Source organism: Zonotrichia leucophrys, chromosome 1 (assembly GCF_028769735.1).
Source record: "Zonotrichia leucophrys gambelii isolate GWCS_2022_RI chromosome 1, RI_Zleu_2.0, whole genome shotgun sequence".
In the NCBI taxonomy this organism is placed as follows: domain Eukaryota; kingdom Metazoa; phylum Chordata; class Aves; order Passeriformes; family Passerellidae; genus Zonotrichia; species Zonotrichia leucophrys.
In genome coordinates, this window is record NC_088169.1 from 6,194,917 (window position 1) to 6,214,881 (window position 19,965).

At 42.5% G+C, this 19,965-nt stretch overlaps 1 protein-coding gene across 2 annotated transcripts in view; it reads right to left on the reverse strand.

Moving 5' to 3' along the window:
* Window positions 1–19,185, reverse strand: part of HSF2BP (heat shock transcription factor 2 binding protein) — a 33,118-nt gene extending 13,933 nt beyond the window's left edge. The window contains exons 1-6 of one of the 2 annotated variants that reach the window (XM_064703243.1): window positions 18,912–19,185; window positions 16,735–16,885; window positions 12,086–12,189; window positions 8,205–8,354; window positions 4,197–4,335; window positions 2,751–2,868 (exon numbers count right to left, since the gene is read on the reverse strand). In XM_064703243.1, coding sequence (XP_064559313.1) covers window positions 2,751–2,868; window positions 4,197–4,335; window positions 8,205–8,354; window positions 12,086–12,189; window positions 16,735–16,885; window positions 18,912–18,947 — 698 coding nt within the window. In that variant the 5' untranslated portion in view covers window positions 18,948–19,185. The remainder of the gene's footprint in view (window positions 1–2,750; window positions 2,869–4,196; window positions 4,336–8,204; window positions 8,355–12,085; window positions 12,190–16,734; window positions 16,886–18,911) is intronic. The other variant, XM_064703293.1, reaches the window with a different exon arrangement.
* Between the last annotated feature and the right edge of the window lie 780 nt (window positions 19,186–19,965).

Sequence of the window (19,965 nt, forward strand, 5' to 3'; positions counted from 1 at the left end):
GACTACAGTGGATATCACAGCAGTTTTGGAGTGAGTGACAGGTTCTCCCTGTAATTTTTTTGTTTATATATTCATCCAAATAGAAGACAGGATTGGTATAACAAGAAAAGAGAACCTCTCTCTTTATCAGCTTACTTTGATACAGCTGTGTGTAGAACAGGGCTCATGGTTTCCCCTGATTTGTCACACAGCAATGAAAAATATTTTTGAAAATAAAAGCTAGAAAATAATCATAAAACCTCAGAACTAAGCAAAAGACAACCACAGCATTTAAAATGAAAAGCCAAATTTTTTCTGCAACTGATTGGATTATGAGTTGATGTCCTTCCATGCAACACCATGGTGATACTTTAAGAAAAATACATTGCATTTCCATCTGTGAGGTGTAGTTTTAAAAATGTATCTGTTTGTATGAATATATATATAAACGTATGTGCAAACATTATTTATGATGACTCCAGAGTCCATTTTCACCTAACTTTGAAATGGCACTAGAATTTATATCCTTGTCTCACAGTTGTCTTTCATTCTGTCCTGGCTTATGCTCCCTATGGGAGGAGAAAATGGAGTTCATCTGACACATCTGCTTATGAAAATGCTGATTGAGGTTAACCAGCAGCTAAAAAACCTTACATGCAAAGAACAACTTAAAAACAAATCAACCAACCCTCCAAAACCCTTCTTTTCTGGGCTGGGAAACTGTAAAACTCCCCAGAAGGGTAAGAAAAAAATAAAGTCTTAGTTAGTAACAGGTTTTTCAAACATACAGAGCTCATAAAAAAAAAGGGCTTTTTTTTGTTATAGACATGAAAGAAAAACACAGGGAAACATTTTGCACTAAAACATTTGAGCAAATCAGGCTCCCTCATTCTCTGACAAGGCCATGAAGAAATGTCCTTTCTGGCATTTGCTCTAATGTCAGAATACAGCAATTTTTAAAATCCAACAGCAAGTTCAGAGTAAGGAAAAAAAAATATTGGTTCAATGGGAATCAGAAAATATCATCATCATCATTGCACTGCATTCAAGCTATTGTAACACAAGCTTAGTATTTCTCACTTCTCAACCACCTTGAGCAAGCTCTTTTCCAAGCTTCCCTCCATTTGTTAGCCTACCAAACTGGCCCCTGTTGAATTCCTGCCACCTCATGGGATTGTTCTATGCATATTTTACCAGCAGTGCTGTCTTGGCAGCCAAGTTTACAGCACCATGGGTAATTCTTCTGCAAAGCAGGCAGATTTTGAAGTATAACAACAAGAAACCCAAGATATAAACTCAAAAGAAAGGCCCTCAAATCCAGTTACATTAATACAATATGAAATGATCAAAAAGAGTTTATCTAGACCCATAGACACATATCCACCTGAAATTCAGAGTGTGTGTGTAGGAACATCTTCCCTCCTCCTCTTAAAGTCCTCTTTTATTTTTACCCCATTTACAGATCTGAAACACCATGGATCCTCTTTTCAGGATTGTTTTTTGGTTTTGGTCGGTTGGTTTGATTTTTTTATACACATGAAGGCACAAATTACCTTGTATTTTGTAAACTGAGATTCTCATACAATTCTTTCAGTTGGGATGTTCTCAAAAAAAACCCCTACCACTGACTTTTAGGCCCAGTGCTTGGGAAACAGAGTAAATAAAAAATCATCAAGCCACTATCTACAGCACAGGCTGCTCAGCTTTCCCCTCACCAGCCAACAGGGAAAGGCAAACCCCTTCAGAGGAAAACCTGCTCCCCCTCACATGAGCCACCACCTGACAGCCCCAGTGAGTGTGGGAAGCAGCCCAGCAGGCAGCAAATGCCTGACATCCCCCTCTCTGACACTGAGGTTAGCCAAGATAAAACCTCTCCAAAGTGAGACCAGGCCTGATTTCATGGCTATCACATCCAACCTGCCTAAATGTGTGCCTGGATGTGGGCAAGTTGCTGTAGCTGACAGGGCTGCTGTTTGTCAGCTGAGCTGTGACAGCTGCCTGGGGCATGAATTGGTTGTGTATTTATGAAAAAACCACCACAGAGGCTCAAACACCCTCATGAACAAATGAACCAGGTGTACAGGACCAGTGCCCACAGTTCAGCAGATGAGGAACTTGTTAAGCCACAGTTATATCCTCAGCTTGTAAGGTCTTGGAGAAAAAGGCAAAGACAATTGTTTATTTAATCTCTCCATCAGCTGAAAAGCACTTTTGCAGTAGCTGAACTGTGCAACAGGGCCTTGCCTTTAGAGCTGTATTGCAAGGTCACTTTACAGGCATTGCCTCTTACAAACTGAAGTGTGTGGTGAGTCTGGCTGCTAAAGAGCCTAAAATGATTTAATTTTTGCTCTTAGCAGCTCCATAACTCACTTTCTTCACTAAGGACATGTGACATTTTACACTTCATATTGGGAGGGAATAAAAATGAGTTCACATTTCCCACATCTTCTCTGTTGTAAAACTTGACCTCAACATCTTCCTTGTTTCACACCAAACTCATGACTCCTTCCCAAGCTACAAGAGGGTCCCCCTGCTCACCTTTACAATATTATGGTGCTAAAGAGACTTCCCAAGAGACACAAAACCTGGATAGAGCTTTGTGATCAACCCCAGTATATCTGCAAGGAATGCTACTGGGAAAAGAGCTTCCAAAAATTATGTTTCCTCTGCAGGAAAGGAATAATGGGAGAGTGGGAAAACTACTGTAATTACTTGAGCTACACTGCAAGATAATGCATTTCATTTGAAAGGGGCAAGAAAAGTCAACATACACTTTAAATTTGTTACAGAGGCCTGGCTTCATGTCTCCCAGGAGATGCATCATCGTGTCCAGCAACTCCCGACTGGAACTGACCAGGAACTCGCGGCCACATGCCAGCGCAGCCACATCTGGGGGAAAGCCAAAACATCACCAACAATCATCTTTCAAACAGGAGTTTCTGCTAATTATCAGGACCTCTAAACAGATCAGTCAGCTGTGAAGAATGAACTGTGTCATTGATATAAATATCAGACTACATTCACCTATATAGCAAATACTGAACAACAAATACTGGTCAAGCTCCTTCAAAATTCTGCATTGGTAAATAAAGCTTTTATTCAGAATGCCCAGTGTCCCAATAGCAACACAGTAAATTGTGAAACAAAAGGTTCTATTCATCCACAGGTAATGGGTGACTGCAGCAAAGCTGAACATTGTAGGTTCCACTTTAAAGGAACAGGATTGCAGAGCTTTACAATCCCTCAATTTAATATACCTGGCATATCACACAACCAAAATTCTTATTAATATCTACGCAACAACACATTTGAGCATAGATATTAATAAGAGTTTTGGTGCAAGTGTGGCATTATTCAAGCACAAACCAAAAGACAAAATTATTTGCAAAGGCTACTGTTCCAAAGCAGACCTTTCTTCACTATTTTCCTTTATACTTGCCCCCTACTAAGTACAGTGGCATAATGCATCACATACTAACTTTATTATTTTATTTACCTTTATTGACAGCCCAAAATCCCACATTCAGAAAAGCTGTTCATTTAAGAATCACTGTTTTGTCTCTCTTGCATCATGTCTTTAGTGTCATTTTGACAGCTACAGTTTCACAGAAATTCAGATGATGTATCAGCCTCACAGCCTCCCAAACCAAGCACAATCATTCTACAACAGCAATGATGCTTTTTACTTATTTTCTGGACCTAAAAAAACCACTTAGCATGGAAGTCAGATTTATAACCTTCTCTTATACAGTGAAAATGTAGTGTATCTGACAGTAAAAAAATTTTTAAGCACTTTGGAAATCCTTAGTCTGTGCCTTAAGCTGGGGCTGATCTACCTGCACCATCTGCAATTTGCAATCTTGTAGATGTTGGCACCACTGGTGATTCACAAAGCAAATTGCTCAATGTGTACACACTAATGTGAGCACACAGGACTGGTACAATGGTCTTTGTTTCATTCCAGACTGAGGGATGCAACAGGGAATTTCAGAACTGAAAAGCTCTTACCCATCTAGTGCTTAACAGCCAGCACAGAAGTGCCTGTAACAAAAGTGTCAGCAACAAAATTTGCCAGAACTTTAGAAAACCAGAAAGTCACCCAAGATATCAACAGTGACAACTTAACTTTGAAAAGCTGCATTTACTGCAGCTCCTGTGAGGCAATACACAGTCCCAGTAGGTGTGGAATGCTATTCTGAGACACAACATTAACTTACTTGTTACAATCCCTGCCAAAGCTAATACAAACTGATTTTCCTCAGAATCCAAATCCTGCTGTTTCATGTCTTCACTTAATGACTTCACAAAGCTCTCCATGGTCTGGGCAGTGATTGTGAAAAACTTTACTGCTTTACTCTGCAAGTAGGGAGGAGAAGAAAGATTACACACACTACAGCAACTATAATTATTAGATGCTACAGTAAAACTGGTCAATCTTCCAAATTATTAAAACATCCAGTTACTTCAAATAAACAACAGAAAATACCATGTATTCACTGAGTGACATGTTTGATCCCCTAATATTTGAAACCATTACCTTAGAAGAAAACAGGAAAGTACTCAAGGCCACATTTATTCCTAAAACCGAACTACTGCATATCTACCTCCTAAGCACACAATAACATATAATCAACCAGCAGAATTAAAGCTTATTATCAGAAGTAAGAATGTTATCTCTTTGTTTTGCAGTAATTGCACAAGGTGTTTCACATTCACCGGGCCTACTGCAATAGGTTTTATCAAAATGAGCTGAAGATTGGAGACTTAACATGAAATTCCTAAGAAAACAATCAAGTCCCCAGAAAAAAAAAAGCAGAATTCAAATGGATCCTAATAGGACTCATTAATTATTGCTCAATAGCAGCAACAGGCTATGCAGAAGTTCCTTGGAAAAGGAAATTGAGGTCTCTCCTGGGTCACAGGCTGAACTTAAGTCCACCATGTCATGTGAGAAAAAGTAATCACAGCAGAGCACATGAGTAGGAGCACAGCTGTAATTTGGGACATCTTTTCCCCTCAGCTGCAATCCTGCTCCACTTGGAGGTATCCCAGCTGAGGGAGCACCACCTGATAGAAAGCTCAGGGCAGGTCAAAGAGCCTGGCCTGGGATGCAGAGTCCACAAAGAAGGATGGAGAAACCTGTTTCTGTTTATTGGTAATTCTGACGAGTAAAACACTGCTGGAACTCTATTTTACACAGAAGATGAAGGCTTTCATAAACAAATGTTGTGGCAGAGAGCCCATAATGCTGGGTTTCCCAGTGTCTTTAATAATTTTTCCAATTGTTTCATGAAGCAGATGAAATGTTTAGTCATTCCCAGCAGTGACCCAATGGGAGAGTTCAAGAAATGCCTGAACTTTTATTCATTTTATAAAGTGACTGAAAATATTCATACTTTTGCAAAATGACTGCTTTGACAGTATGTGCAAAGCTAGTGGTAACATCTATTTATTCCTCCACTGCTGCACATTCACCACATTAAAGATGGGCTGTTCCTGGGGGTGACTTCAGCAGGAGGGGATGAAAAGCAGGCTCAGCCAACACAGGATCTTCACAAATGATGCTGTGGCCCCAGAACAACAGGAATGAAGGGATCATGGAGAAAGAGGAGGAAGATAAGTGCAATTCTACATGTGCTGGATGTAGTTTTTATATGGACACCGCTCCTCAAAGACAGCAATTTTAACAGAAGCACTGACTACACCTCAAGAAGAAAGGAGGTGTGAGAGAAAGTGAAGAGCCCCACAAGTCATTATGAAAGTACACATTCACCTGGGAACATGAGGGTACTAAGCACTCTGAGTAGTTGCTATGTTGCACAGAAAACAAGAAAAATCTTGTGCCAGCCTCTTGAGGTTTCACTGGTGTCCCCTCTGCTGATCCTCCTTTCCACACAGCCACTACTTAACTAGAGCTGAGCTCCAGCAGAGACCCTTCAGGTTTATAAATAGCAAACACTGCACACTCTGCACAGTCCCATATTAACTTGATGGCATTTTCATGGGACTGAAGAATGTCTCACCCACACATGTTGAGATAAGGACAGTTCTGAAAGCAGCCATTAAGGTGCTTGAGCTCACATGGTGCAATGAACCCTCTGCTGTCTGTGAAACTCCTGTGTGAAAGCTCCAGGTAACATGAAAAATTGCTGCCACTAAATATAAAGTCATTTGTCACCATATGAGACAACTGAAGTAGCAAAACACCTTGTAGCATCCAAAATTTCTCAAGTGGAAGCAAGCCTTGATGCTGTTCTGAAATCAAACCTCCAAGTTATAATTCCATGTGAGAAGCCTGTCATATCTGGCTGAAGCTTTTTGAAAAACATCCAAAACAATCTCATGGAAATTAATTTACTTCTTTTTTTGGTACATGCAGGTAGGAAACCTTGAAAACTCTCTCATGGTGCTTCTCTGGATGTCTCTTCAAATTCTCTCTAGGAACAAGGGCAAACCCAGCAGGCATCTCTCCCCCATTGCCTTGAGAACTACCTGTGTCACATTGCAAATCTGCTGCTTAAATTCTGGTTTTCCCAACCCTTATGGACACAAAACATATATTGGTCATTAACATTTCATCCATTTGCATTACAGGACTGGAAGAAAGATCTACTTCTGTACTGCTTCAAAGGCTGAAAAAAGCTTGGGCATTGTTCTGTAAGGCATGACATGATTCTGAATTGATGCCACCTTCCCCATGTGCTTAAATATCAGCAACAGTTTCAAAGCACCCTTGATGTTCTCATGCATTTGCATCGTTACAGCACCTTCTCAGGGGAGGAGGGAAGAAGCTACAAGCTGTACAACTTGTCCCAAAATAACCCAAACCAAATATGTTGTATGACAAATCTCCATCATCTTTTAATGACCTGACTCACTGCCAGTTCCAATCTGTGGTTGACACAATGCCACACAATCCATTTATGTTTTTCCTAGGAGTCTTGGTTCAAGCCCAGGCACGTTTCTCACAGTGTTAAATGCACCATCCCAAGAAAATTATGCCCCCAAATGTTGCTCTGATCTTCACCAGAAGTAGAGCAGTTCAACAGGCCTTAATGACTGCTGGAAATTACTAGTTTGCATTTCAAACCAACCTAAGCCCCAAAGTATTGTATCTTCACACTTGGGTTTTTTACCTTCAAACAAATCTTCAGGCAACAGTTTTGTTTTTAACTAGTTCAACTGAATATGAATACTTAAGATTGCTTTCAACAACCAGCCTTGTTCTTTAAATTTTACCTGCTTTATACAGTGTTTTACAGATGTTTTTCCTAGTAGCTGCTGCTGCTTGGATTGGGAATCATCAGAAGTTATCATTAATAAGGCATCACTGTACAGCTTTCTAATATCCAATATAAAGTTGTAATTGTGTTTTGGAACACCCAACTAGAACAACTCTTACAAACACATTGGTTTACCACTTACTATAATGAACTAATCCTATTCACTCAGCTGTTCATCATGCTGCTGAAAAGTCAAGCCAAAAGAAACTGCGGCATCAGTTCACTCAGATTAAATACAGCAATTCCTTCTCATGTTGGCTGTGTCAAGAATGAAAATTGCATTTTTATCAGGCTTGTTTCCTTAGTCCCTCCTAATTCCATCAGCTGCACTTGGCAGTGAAATCATGATAGCTGCAATATTACCATTGTCATTAACTGTTGTTGTTCTGGCTTTGTGGTTTGGTTTTGTTTTTTTTTAATAGTCTACTTGCCCATGTTTAATATTGATGATTTAATACGATTCATGAGCACTGAGGGTCTTAATTTCCAAGAGTCATTCATGTATTAAGGCAGCAGAAAGGTTTAAAGAAGTTGAGAATCAATGGATCTGTCTTTTCTCCATGGAAATAGCTCCTCCAAGCTCTCCACAGGCATGGAAACTCCTGCATGTGCCCAGGAACTATTCTCTCCTTCTGTTAGTTTGTGAAGATATTGTGCTAACTGTAGCCTTGCTTCGGTTTAGCTGTGTGTGGTGGCAAACAGATAATCCTCATTTGGTAACAAAAGAAATAATTACTGCATTTATTCATAACACTTCTGAGCTCCAACCCTTCTTAAACAAGAATGGATGGTTCCCAAAGGACATGCAAACCAGAAAACATTTTTGCTGTCCAGACAGTTTCTGAAATTCATCCTTAAAGTGTGTTCCACCTTATTTTAAAGGTCCTTGCCTTAAAGGCCTGAGGGCATTGCCAGGAGTCAGTATTCACCTGCCATACTTACTCCTCCTAGAATGGACTTCACAGCCTCCTCATTGCTGGAGACCCCCCAGAGCAAGGTGCACACTGCTGCTCCCATCTCTGTGCAATACTCTGCCTGCTGCAGGAGCTGCTGCTTGGCCTCGTTCAGCTGCTGCCGCAGCTCCAGCTTCTCCTGGAACAGCGGAAGGAAAGTTTGGTTGCACTTCACGTCTCCCACACCAAGTTTCTAGGCTAAGGGACAGAACAAGAAACACAATCATGGCCATCTCTGAAAAGGGAGGGTAACCCAGAGCAGATGCAGACACATTCCTTCTCTCCTGAGCTGTCTCTAAGTAGTGCAGGCTGACAGGAACCAGGAACTGTCCACAAGGTCAAACCAAGTGACCCCCTGGGACTGAGTGGCACCTAGAGGAGCCTGGCAGGAGACATCTCCCCCTGAGCAAACAGCTCCATGTCTCTTCAGGAGAGAGGGATTTCAGCATCAGGGGCCAGCCTTCCCTGACACCTTCCAAAAGATACAGGAAACATCTTACAGGAGGGGAGGGTTGCTTTGTTTTTCAAAACAGGCTTCTGTTCCAGCCAACATGGAAGAGTTGCTGGATATCTAGGATAAATATTGTTGTCTCTGCCAGCTCTCTTCTGTTGGCATAGTCCTGAGCAGCAGTGGTAAAGCAATAGAGAGTCTCAAAAAAACACACCTAAGGTTTGAAGTTTGGAGGACCTTCCATTGCAAGAAAGCTGAGGCACCACTCACTCATGTGCATCCATGAGATTCTGACCAACCTGATCTAGTGAAAGTTGTGGGGCTGGAATGAGGTAACACAACTCCAAAATCCCTTCCAACCCAAACTATTCCATGGCACCATGATTCTATGACCACTTAAGTGAGCTGCTCAGTGGTTCTTGCCACAAAGCACAAACAGAGAACAGATCAGCCCTACAGAACCAGAGCACAACCTCCATTTGGCAGAATTTTCTCCAATCACATGGGAAGCTGGCTGGAAGGATATCATGGAATTGGGCAGGAATTGTAGGTCTCACTGGCTTCCTACCAGCTGCCACAGGAGTGGCAAAGCTGCTGCACTTCTTGGTTTAGAGCCAGCACAGACAGGGAGATCAAGGCAGGGATTCTGCAGTCTGTGTCTCAGCGTGGGTGGGGGCTCCCAGCTAACTCCTGGTGGGGTGGTATTAAAGAAAAGGGAAAGACCAAAGCCAGTCCAGAAAAATGATGCTAATTCAAGTATTAAAAGAAAGAATCACAGATTGCACAATGTTCAAAACCAGAAGGATTTTACTCCGCCCATTTTACAGACATGATATTTTCAAATTCTCTGCAGAAAACACCTTCCTAAGCTCAGCCTTCCCAGTGTGGTTGGCTGTCAGGATGAAGTATGGGGAAATAAGAAGAAATATTTTCTATGTCATTTGTGAAAGTAGCTAAACAGAACAAGATGTTCAAGCATGTATTGTCATCAAGACTTTAAGTGTCTTGTTGGTTTTGGGGTTCACCTCAGTGCTTCATCTTGAGGGTTTGTAAAGAATAGAAATGTAAACTCATCTGAAACTTTACATAATATGTTGTCAAACAGTACAGAGCTGTGTCCTGTCACCAACTACCTCCTGGTCACACCTACCAGCCTGATTTGCACTGCTGCTGATGGAACACACAGATGAGGATTTGTAAAGTTCAAGTTTAATTTCTCAAGCAGACTTTTGGGTGTATTTACTCTCTGGAATCTCTCTCACCTATACAGGCAAAAGACTGACACTTGCTGCTGATTTCCACAGGCAGAAACTGCCAGGAAAAGTCTCTTATTTCTTAATACTTTGATCGTTTTTAAGCAAATTAGCCAAATTCCAGCTTTTACATGACTCACTGCCAGGCCTATCAGCTTTTCTGCCACCATGTGCATCCACAAAATGTCCTCAGGCATCTTCCTGCCTAATCCCTATATTCTCCCTGTCTTTTCCACACTGTCCTAGTCTTAGGGAAATGTATCTTTAATACATTTTATTTGCATTTGGATGCTAATACTGAGTAAGACATAAAACCCAGTAATACCAAATCTAGATCCCCCTACAAGCATGCAAAGCCAGCAGAAAAAAATGCCAGAATTTTAATAGATCAAAAGCAACACCAGAACAAAGAAATGAGGCAAGGAAAACAAAATAGTACATGCAAGAGGCAGGAAAATAAACAGAGCCTGCAAAAGCAAATAACCTGGCTGGAAGCAACACTCCTAAGGGCTCACACCACCCAGCAATCCCTGTGCTATGCAACACCACCACCTTCAGGAAAAGGTCAAGGCACAAGAACACAGCAGTGCCCAAGTATGGAACTGCAAAAAGGCAGACAAAGGAGACATCAGCCAAGAATAACATCTGCACTTCAAGTTCTGCTCAGGTTCAGAAAGCACAGCAATTCCCTAACCAGAGATACAGCTCTGCACAGAGAATTTGGAATGCAAAATGTTGATTTATGACGGCCTCAGAAAAGGACACTGCTCAACCAGAAATGCATTTATTCCATGTTTGTTTCAGTGAATAATTTTCTTCTCCTTCAGAAGATAAATATGTAGAAAATAATTCAGAAACTCTACACAAGGATGCCTAGAGCAGAACAGCAACCAAATGAGAAACACCAGGAAAGTGATTAACAGGAACAAAAGTCACTCATATACACACACCACCTTGTTGTATCCTGAAAGCTAAAGGACTTCACAACATCATGAGCACAATCCACTGAAATAAATCCACTGGCATTTAACAGAACCCAGTCACACAACTGCCACACACTGCACAACAACAAAGACATGAAGAGCTTTAAGCAGAAACACCAAAACAACTGCTCCTAGTAAACCATCCATGCTTTAAGTAAAACTCATCCAAAAGAAATCATAAACTCAAACCACCTGCCTCTTTATTTTGTAGTATTAACAAGAATCACGGGTGGGACTTGCTTCATTAATATCTAAAGCATCAGCATTGAATTTTACAGGGATTTTATCCTGCAACTGAAAACCTCAGTGCACAGCAAAATGAACTCTGTACCTACTGCTGAACTACAACATCTGTCACACAAGATATTTATTTTGAAATAAGGAATATCCAGATTGACAACTATTCCATCATACCAAACTTCATTCCAGAGTGTTTTGTCTACACAGATATGCACTGAAAGTGCATTTCTGAACTCTTCATTATTCCTTTTCCAAAATGAAGTAAATTTTGTGGTTCATCTGTCCTTGTGCAATCCCAAGGCTGGCAAATGCCAGCTGTACAACCCCAACTGCTGACTATTGAAGGTGGCTCCAAGGAAATGAACTTTGGCAGCAAATAATCACCACTGATTCTCCCATAGAATCATCTGAACCCAAATGGCTCCACAGTCTGAAAAGCCAGTGTCTTTGCTATTCCTTAATTGTTAAGAATCTCTTCTCTCATAATCACTAAATACAATATTGACAGAGCAAGAGAAGCCCTGAAATTGCTCCTTGTCTCAGCTGTACATGGCAATTGGATCAATAGGTGCTTTGAGAAAGATTATTGACACTACACAAAGGTACACAGCTCACAGCAAACCAAGAGAGGCTGCTTTCATTCTGCACATTGCACTGCTGGAACTATTTCCTATTATCCTCTCTGCAAATATGTTATAGCAATGTTAAATTCACAAGAACTGATTCTGTGAAGGACCTTTTGATTCCAGCTATGCCACGATCTTCCCAAATACTCAGTGTTTTACTTCAACATGTTAACATGGATATGGATGACTATTTGGACAGAAATCCCAAATTGTTTTTGAGACTGAGGATTCATTTTATGACATGAAAAGTGTGCCATTTCTGCTTTTGTTATTAGAACTCAAACACTCAGATATCAATACCCTGGCAGCACATCTACCTTCTTCTCTCTCATGCAATCTGCCTGGGCTGTTTCCAGACGGGCCCTGAAGTGCTCACAATCCATCCTCAGCTGCTCCATCTCCTCCTCCTTCTTCTCCAGGCCTGTGACAGGACAAATCAGATAAAAGAAAGAAGGAACACATTATGGTCATCGGGCCTGCATTGAAGCAAAGAAATCCACCAAGGGCGACTTCACTGAGGTGCCTCAGCCGTTTGCTTGTGCGAGATCACCTCCCTGTGGCCAAACGGGAATCTCACAACCTACAGCTCTGAGAAAGGAAACCAACACGTCTGATTGAAAATAATCACTTCTGGCTGTTAAATACTGAGGGTTGAGAAGATTTTTAAAAATTTACTCCGTTTTCTACTTTGTTTTCATGTTGGTTTCCATGAAAACTCTGTGAGTGAGATTTCTCCTAAGTCAGTGACTATATTAAAAACATAAGAAAAATACCAACAGTAGTCAAAAGTGAGGGTTTCAATCTACAATTTACAACTTACATGGATAGGAAGAATGAAAAGCAACGATTCCAAATATTTTAAATAGTATTTATAAAGTGGGATAAGCAACCTGGGCAAGTGAAAGTTGTCCCTGCCCATGGCAATGAGGTTAGAACTGGATGATCTTTAAGATCCCTTCCAACCCACACACTCTGTGATTCTATGATTATAAACTATTTAAACATTATGTCAGTTACAAACAAATTTTATGATTCTCTTATAAAATTAATTTCTGATGTTATCAAATTTCTGATGTTATCAGAAATTCATTCTAATTTAGGCACTTTATTTTAGTGAACAGAAATCAAGTTAAAAATATTCCATTTCACCAGCACAATGCCTGTTTTAAAAAATTCTCTTTGAAGGACAGTTTTAACAATAGCTGTGTATTATATTTTACTTTAAAAAATCATAGTCTTGGGTGGTTAGTATTTATACTGAAAAAAAGGAAACATGTTTAAGTAGTTCCAAAAAGTAAAATCCAAACAGCATCTACTGTAACCTTGGTTAGTTTAAAAAAAATAAATTACACCCCACTTCAAACACCATACCCTTGAACATGACAGTTTGGTGTACAGCTTAACATACTTGAAATACTTTCCCCAACATGTGACAGCATTTTAAAATGTAATTACTAAAAATCATATCAAATTCTATCATAAAAAGACACCATTATAAATTATCCCAATATGTTCTTATTAAACAAAGAACTTGGCTTGTGGCATTCTGTTTAGTAATTCTACATGATTTGAAAATAAATACTTTCCTGTTTTGGTCCTAATTGACAAGTTTATCATCTTCAGTATACACACATTGCTTTGAGTAGCCTATATAAAAGGAGAAAAGCTGTTTGTGGCTGATTTATCTGAAGAGCAGAACATATTTCCACTCAGCCCTTGTGTGATTCCAAGCCAGCAACACTGTTTAGCAGAAAGGAAAGAGGCAAGGCAAAGGCTCAGTGCTGACAAACATCTCTGTGCCAGGACATGCTCTCTGAGCAACTCACTTCTTTTCAATCTGCAGTCCAAAGGAAAAGGATGAAGGGAGGAATGGATTAATTGAGTTTTTGAGGATAACTCTGGTCAATGGCAAGAAACTTCCTTCTGCCAAGTGAAGAAAATTCAGTCTCATGCACTTCTGACTGTGTGGGTGTGAGTCCTAGGAAGCTGACAGCAAGATGTCCTGAGCAGGAGCAGAACATTCTCTGCTTACCTAGAGCAAACCAAGAGCCTGTTTAGCCTTGCCAGGTAAGTTCATCCAGTGAAAATCTCTGTTCCTGCAAGGAAACAAGCTCTCCAGAAAGAGAAGAATCACTTCCAGCCTTTGAGAGGATGGATCCATCCTGAATCCAGCCAGCAGACACACAAAGATGCCACATCCTTCACCAGCAAACTTCAAAGGTCCCAGAACCAAACCTGAGCCAGAAGGGGAATAATAAGACTACTGAGTGTTAACACAATGCAACCTGGACTTTTTAAAGGGCTTCAGATCAAAGAAAGATGTGTCAACACCCTCTAAGGTGTCACAATGTTTTACGTAGAAGGGGCAAAACAGGACAATAGTGGAAGCTGCTGAAATAGACTTACTTCTAGCTGTTCCTCATTTGTGGAAGCTCTCCTGCTATGCCCAGTCAGCTCTCCCAGCTGTGCCTTTGCTCTCAAGAGAAAGAAGCAGCTTTCACTACTACCAACTTGGGTGAGCAACAAAAAAACTGAAGTGGCACCTTCACACAAAGTAGAAATATGTAACTGCACCACTGCAGTGGTAAATCAGACTCTGGGAAGAAGTGGCATTTGCTCCCAAGGTAGAGGTTCCAAAGCAGAACAAGACTTTGGACACAGGAAAGAAGAGAAGGCCCCCATTTCAGATGTGAGGTACACTTGGTCTCATCCACAGAAAGTTACAGGTCATGCCTGGAGACTGTCGGGACCAGAGATCTCATCTCAAAGCTCTGGGAGGTGGAGAACTGAGTACAATAGGAATGAATCCCAACAAGTGACGGAACTCCAACTCTACTGATCCAAATGCCAGATCAATGTTAAATGCTATTTTTAACACTTCCCAAGTGGAGTGAGTTCCATTAAACATATTCATAATAATACCAAAAACTTGCTGGAGCTGTATTTCTAAGATTTCTGGGGCCAAGCACTCTTCCTGAGAAGAACAGAATCCTCTTTTAGAAATGAACAATTACTCTTGTAATCTTAATGACGATTACAAAAATCTTAATGAAGACCCTGACAGCAGCCTGAAAAGCAGGAGTTGGCTGCACTGAGCATTGCCAGCTCAGATCTCAAACATCATCCCCAGGAAGCCTCAGGAAATGGGTGTCCTATTGACCTGCACACACCAGGGAAATGTGCAAAGATCTCAAGGTTTCTCAAAGCTGTTCAAGGCTCCATCAGTCTCACAACTGAATGGGTCAGGGGTGTTGAAAGTCTCTGACTGTCATCTGCACTTCTTGAGGGAAAGGAGACTCTGCTGCTCAAGTACCCAGGAAACTGCAACAGCTGATGCAAGTCTGGAGATGTACAAATCACACTTTAGGCTTCTGTAAGAACAATATGAAAAAATATCTCTAGGAGCTGCCAGGACTCCTGTGAGCTTCACATGCCACATGTATGTAGCAAACAGCAGCATTCTGAGAGTGAGGGCTGCTTGTGTCCCCATGATGTCCAATCTTTAATGATTTGTATGCTCCCAGCCTGCCTGATTTCATGCTGCAGAGGTAGGGGAAGACTGGAGGAGCAAAAATCCCCACTTGACTTGTCCAGTTGTAGGGGCAGACAATGGCCAGAGCCTGAATAAATACACAAATGACCTCATCACCTGCAAGAGAAATCTCCATCCACTGTGGAGAGAGACTCCAGGGAATTCAAAAGCTGTCTCAGCTTCAGGTCCTGCCCTAGAGGACCCAGAGAATTCTGGGCAGCCACCAGAACATTTCAAGGAGTCTTAAAATCCCCATATTGATGCCATGAGCCTGCTCTGGATGGACAGTGTCTCCTTGGCGCCTGGCACAAGGAATGTAAGAAGGATCAGGGAGAGGAATCTCAAGACAAAAAGGTAAAAACTAATTAAGGATCTTGAGCACAACTAGGTAAAAACTAATTGAGGATCTTGAACACAAGACAAGTAGGTAAAAACTAACTGAGGATCTTGAACACAAGACAAGTAGGTAAAAACTAACTGAGGATCTTGAACACTTAACACAACTGGAAAGAGTCCCTGATGCCTCGCAACAGAGAACACCTCCAAATCCCATCCACTGCTTGAGACATGGAAGGATCTCCCCAAAAAGTGGATCACTGAAGCAGCTGGAAGCTCTGCCCCAATATATGACATTATCAGACACAGGCCTTGAGGCCCTGCCTTGCTTTTCCTTAGCTGCCTGTTGCAAATTAACTTTCCATTTCTCACTTGGTATTCTAGAAGAGACACACTCTGTAATGTGTCTCATCATTCCATGTTCCATCTCATTTTTCTCATTGTTCCATGTCTTTTCAGGCAAACCCAAATCCAGGTAAATTGTGGAGCTGCAGGAAAACTACAGACCAGGGATGGAGCTGACTCCTATTATGGCATATTGGGAGTGGGGTTCTTTTTGGAAAAAATAATGCACAGAGAAAACCAACATTGAAAAAATGGATTTTGGGGACAGCAATAAAAAGAATTTTATTACAGAATATTTTTTTATTAGTAAAGCATACAAGCTAAAAAACAAGACAGGCCAAATAGAAGATTAACTCACTCTTCCTTCAAATTTTTACCCACTGTAATTTACCATTATTTTGTTGGGGTTTTTTTTTTCTGTGAAAGTCACCTTTTGAAAAACAAAATGTTTTTGCCTTTTCTCAAAGGGAAAACACTTTTTGTTCCTCATACAGCTTCCCTTACTGCCTGAACTACATATGTTTTTATCCACAGTAAAATATTTCTAAAGATTAATTTGACATGTCTGATTATTCCGAAGGCAGCTTGTAATTTTCTTCACTACAAACACATTAATTTACTGAAGCAGCCACTGAACAACAGAGTTGAATCTGGAATAGCTCCACAAACTCTGCAGCTATTTCTGGAGCACAACAGTTAGTTCTGAGCAGTTCTGGCAGAAACTGCAAGAGCTTGTAAGATGGTGCTACTCACTTGATTCAATGGCATCCAGCTTCTGGAATGTCCCCAGGATATCTCCATTTACTATTTTGGGTAAGAAATCCCTCAGTTGCATAACTTCAGTTGTCAGCCTTTCCAAATCTCTCCTCCTAACTTTTACGAATTCCTCTTTGGTCTCAGCCTTCTGAAATAAAACAACAAAGCAGAACAAAAACAAACCAACAACTAAACAAAGACACTGTTACAGTCCTATAGTGCTTTTCTGCTTCAATTTCTTTTCTTGGACAGAAATATTCCTCTTATGACATCATTTCAGCAATTTGTTACTTTTCAATGAGATCTGTCCAGCAATCAAACCCAAAAGTCTCTGAGGTTGACCCTTTGACTGTAATGTTAATTTTTGCCACTGTGGCCTTAAGTAAATAGCATTACCTCTCTTCATGTGTTTCTTCACCCAAAATGTGTGCAATGCATCTGGGAATGCTGCAAAAATTAACACATTTTAAAATGTGAGCAGCACACACCAAGCTGTTGTTTCATGACTGTCGTAAAGGATACGATCACTCAGCTTTTTAATTAATTCAAACATTTGCAAGAGCCTCAGTCCTAAATTACAACAACTCTTTTGGAGGAAAGTGTAGTTTTCAAACCAATTTATCTTTTGCAGCCATCTGCAACCCAATCTTAGGGTTTAAACCCAATTTAATCCCAAGGTAAGACAGAAATGTTTATTAGCTTCCTCTCCTGCAAAACTATAGCTACAGAATAATTTTCATTCAACATTCCAACAGAATGTGGGTTAATTTTAAAATTACAGAGCACAAAAACCCCCATAAAGTCCAATTTCTGATGTACATACATGTGCACTCTGCTGGATGTTAAAAAGGCTGATGCACACACACCAACAATAATAAAGTTTTAACATGTTTTGACTAAAACATCAATCACTTAATATGCTTTCAGAAAGCAAAGTTATATCTTAGTACTGCTTTGCACTGCACTGAGAACAGTGCGGACAAAATGAGATGTTTTACGGATCACATCTTATTCCAGAGGGAAAAGGTTAACAAACAAAAATCTCCTACAGGTTGGAAATGTGCCATCCCCACAGTCCTCTCAAGAGCAGATTCACAAGACAAATGGAAGTCATCCTCTCCAACCATTCCCTACAATTCTTTCTGCTTCCCTACTTCCTCAGATTGAACATTTCCTCTCAGTTTTGCTTCCTATTCTATTTCTTTCCCAGCTGTCTTTCAAATCCTGAGATTTTTGGGACAGGTCAGTCCTACCTCTGCAGGTTCAGAGCTGTAATGATGGTATGGAAGAAAGATTTTGCTTTATTTTGAACTCTAAGCTCTAAGCTGCATCTATGGCAAGGTTCATAAGGCCAAGCAGCACCACATGACATGGCTCTAGAAAAATCCCACCCATCTAGGTCTCAAGAAAGTGTGGAACAAACACATGGGAAGAGGAATCTTTAGGGGAATGCCATCTGTGTGTCAGCAACCATGAATGATAGAGAGAATTCAGCATGGCTCAGAATCACAGAGCAAAATATGGTACATAAAAATAGCTCTGTTCACTAGCAGAAGCTGAACCAGAGCTGGGAATCACTGGTGCTGAGATATGAAATATGCAGCAAGGAGAAAAGTCTCCTTTGCAGTTCCCACTGTAAGCGAGGTCTTTGCAGCACTGCTGTTACAGCAGACAAGTTTTATTCTCTCTGTTTAAGCAGCTTCTCCACATCTCTTTGCACTGCAGGAGTAGGTTAAATACAGACAGGGGAGAACAGGAATTTTCTGTCCAGACCTTACAGTAACAGCAGGTGCCTGGAAATAGGAAATTTGACTTCACGGAGATCTTTCACAGGGGTGAAGTCGCCCAGCAACGCACCTGAGCTCATCATGTCCTGGCTGGTGAGCCCAGGGACGGGAACCCCCTTCCCTGCCGAACAGGGCACAGCCCCCAGAGAGGAACCACTGCCAGCCCTTTCCTCACTCACCCCCCACCAGCCCAGGGTGCCTCTGCAGCCCCCGCCACGCTCCGCTCCCCTGCGGCCCCGCCATCGCCCCCTCAGGGCCCCGCAAGGCCCAGGAGCACCGCACAAGCCCCGCTCCTCCTGCTCCTCGGGGCACCCACGCCCGCACGGACACCCGGGCCAGGCCGGGCCTCAGGGCCAGCCCCGAGCGCCCCCGGGCCGCTCGCGATACCTGCGCGTCGCCAGCGAGGCCGGCGCTGCGCCACATCGCGACAGCGGCGACAACGGCGTCGTGCGGGGCGCGGGGGGACGGGACGGCGTGAGGGCGGGAAGGGACCCGCTATGGCCACGCCCCCAATGTGACAGCGTCCACTCCGATTGGGTAGGTGTGTTATGGGGCGTGGTCTAGGCGTGGCCTGATTGTTGGGCTCCGCCCCCAGCCCCGCCCAGAGCGACCCCGGGATAACATCGGGAGAACCCCGCGACAGTACCGGGATAACTCTGGGGTAGTAGTGGGACAATACCGGGAAAAAACACCGGGATAACACTGGGGTAGCAGTGAGACGATACCGGGACAACAGCGGGATAACACTGGAATAACACTGGGACAATACCGGGATAACACTGGAATAACACCGGGACAATACCGAGACAGCACCGGGATAACACTGGGGCAATACCGGGAAAACACCGGGGTAACACTGGGCCAACACCGCGACAACACCAGGAGAACCCCGTGCCAATGCCGGGACAATGCCGGGACAATACCGGGTTGCGGGGAGCTGCAGCCCGGCCCTGCCGTGGTGCCGCCGCTGGGGCTGGAGGCTCCAGGGCTGACACCAAGCTGGGAGGGAGGATTGATCTGCTGGAGGGCAGGGAGGCTCTGCAGGGGGATCCGGACAGGCTGGAATGGAAGGACCGGGTGGTGGCAGGTTCCACAAGGCCAGCTGCTGGCTCCTGCACTTGGGGCACAGCAAGCCCCTGCAGCTCCAAGCTGAGGAGAGTCTGGAAAGCTGCCCAGAGGAAAAGAACCTGGGGTGTTGCTCAGCAAAGGCTGAACGTGAGCCAGCTGTGCCCGGGTGGCCAAGAAGGGCAATGGCATCTGGTTGGTGTCAGCAATACCACCAGGGCCAGGACAGCGATTGTGCCTCTGTACGGGGCACAGGTGAGGCCGCACCTCAGGTGTTGTGTCTCGCTCCGGCCCCTCCATCCAGGACGGACGCGGCACCCAGTACCAAGGGCCGGTCCGCAGCGTGGTGACCGGACACCGGCTGGCCCCGATGATC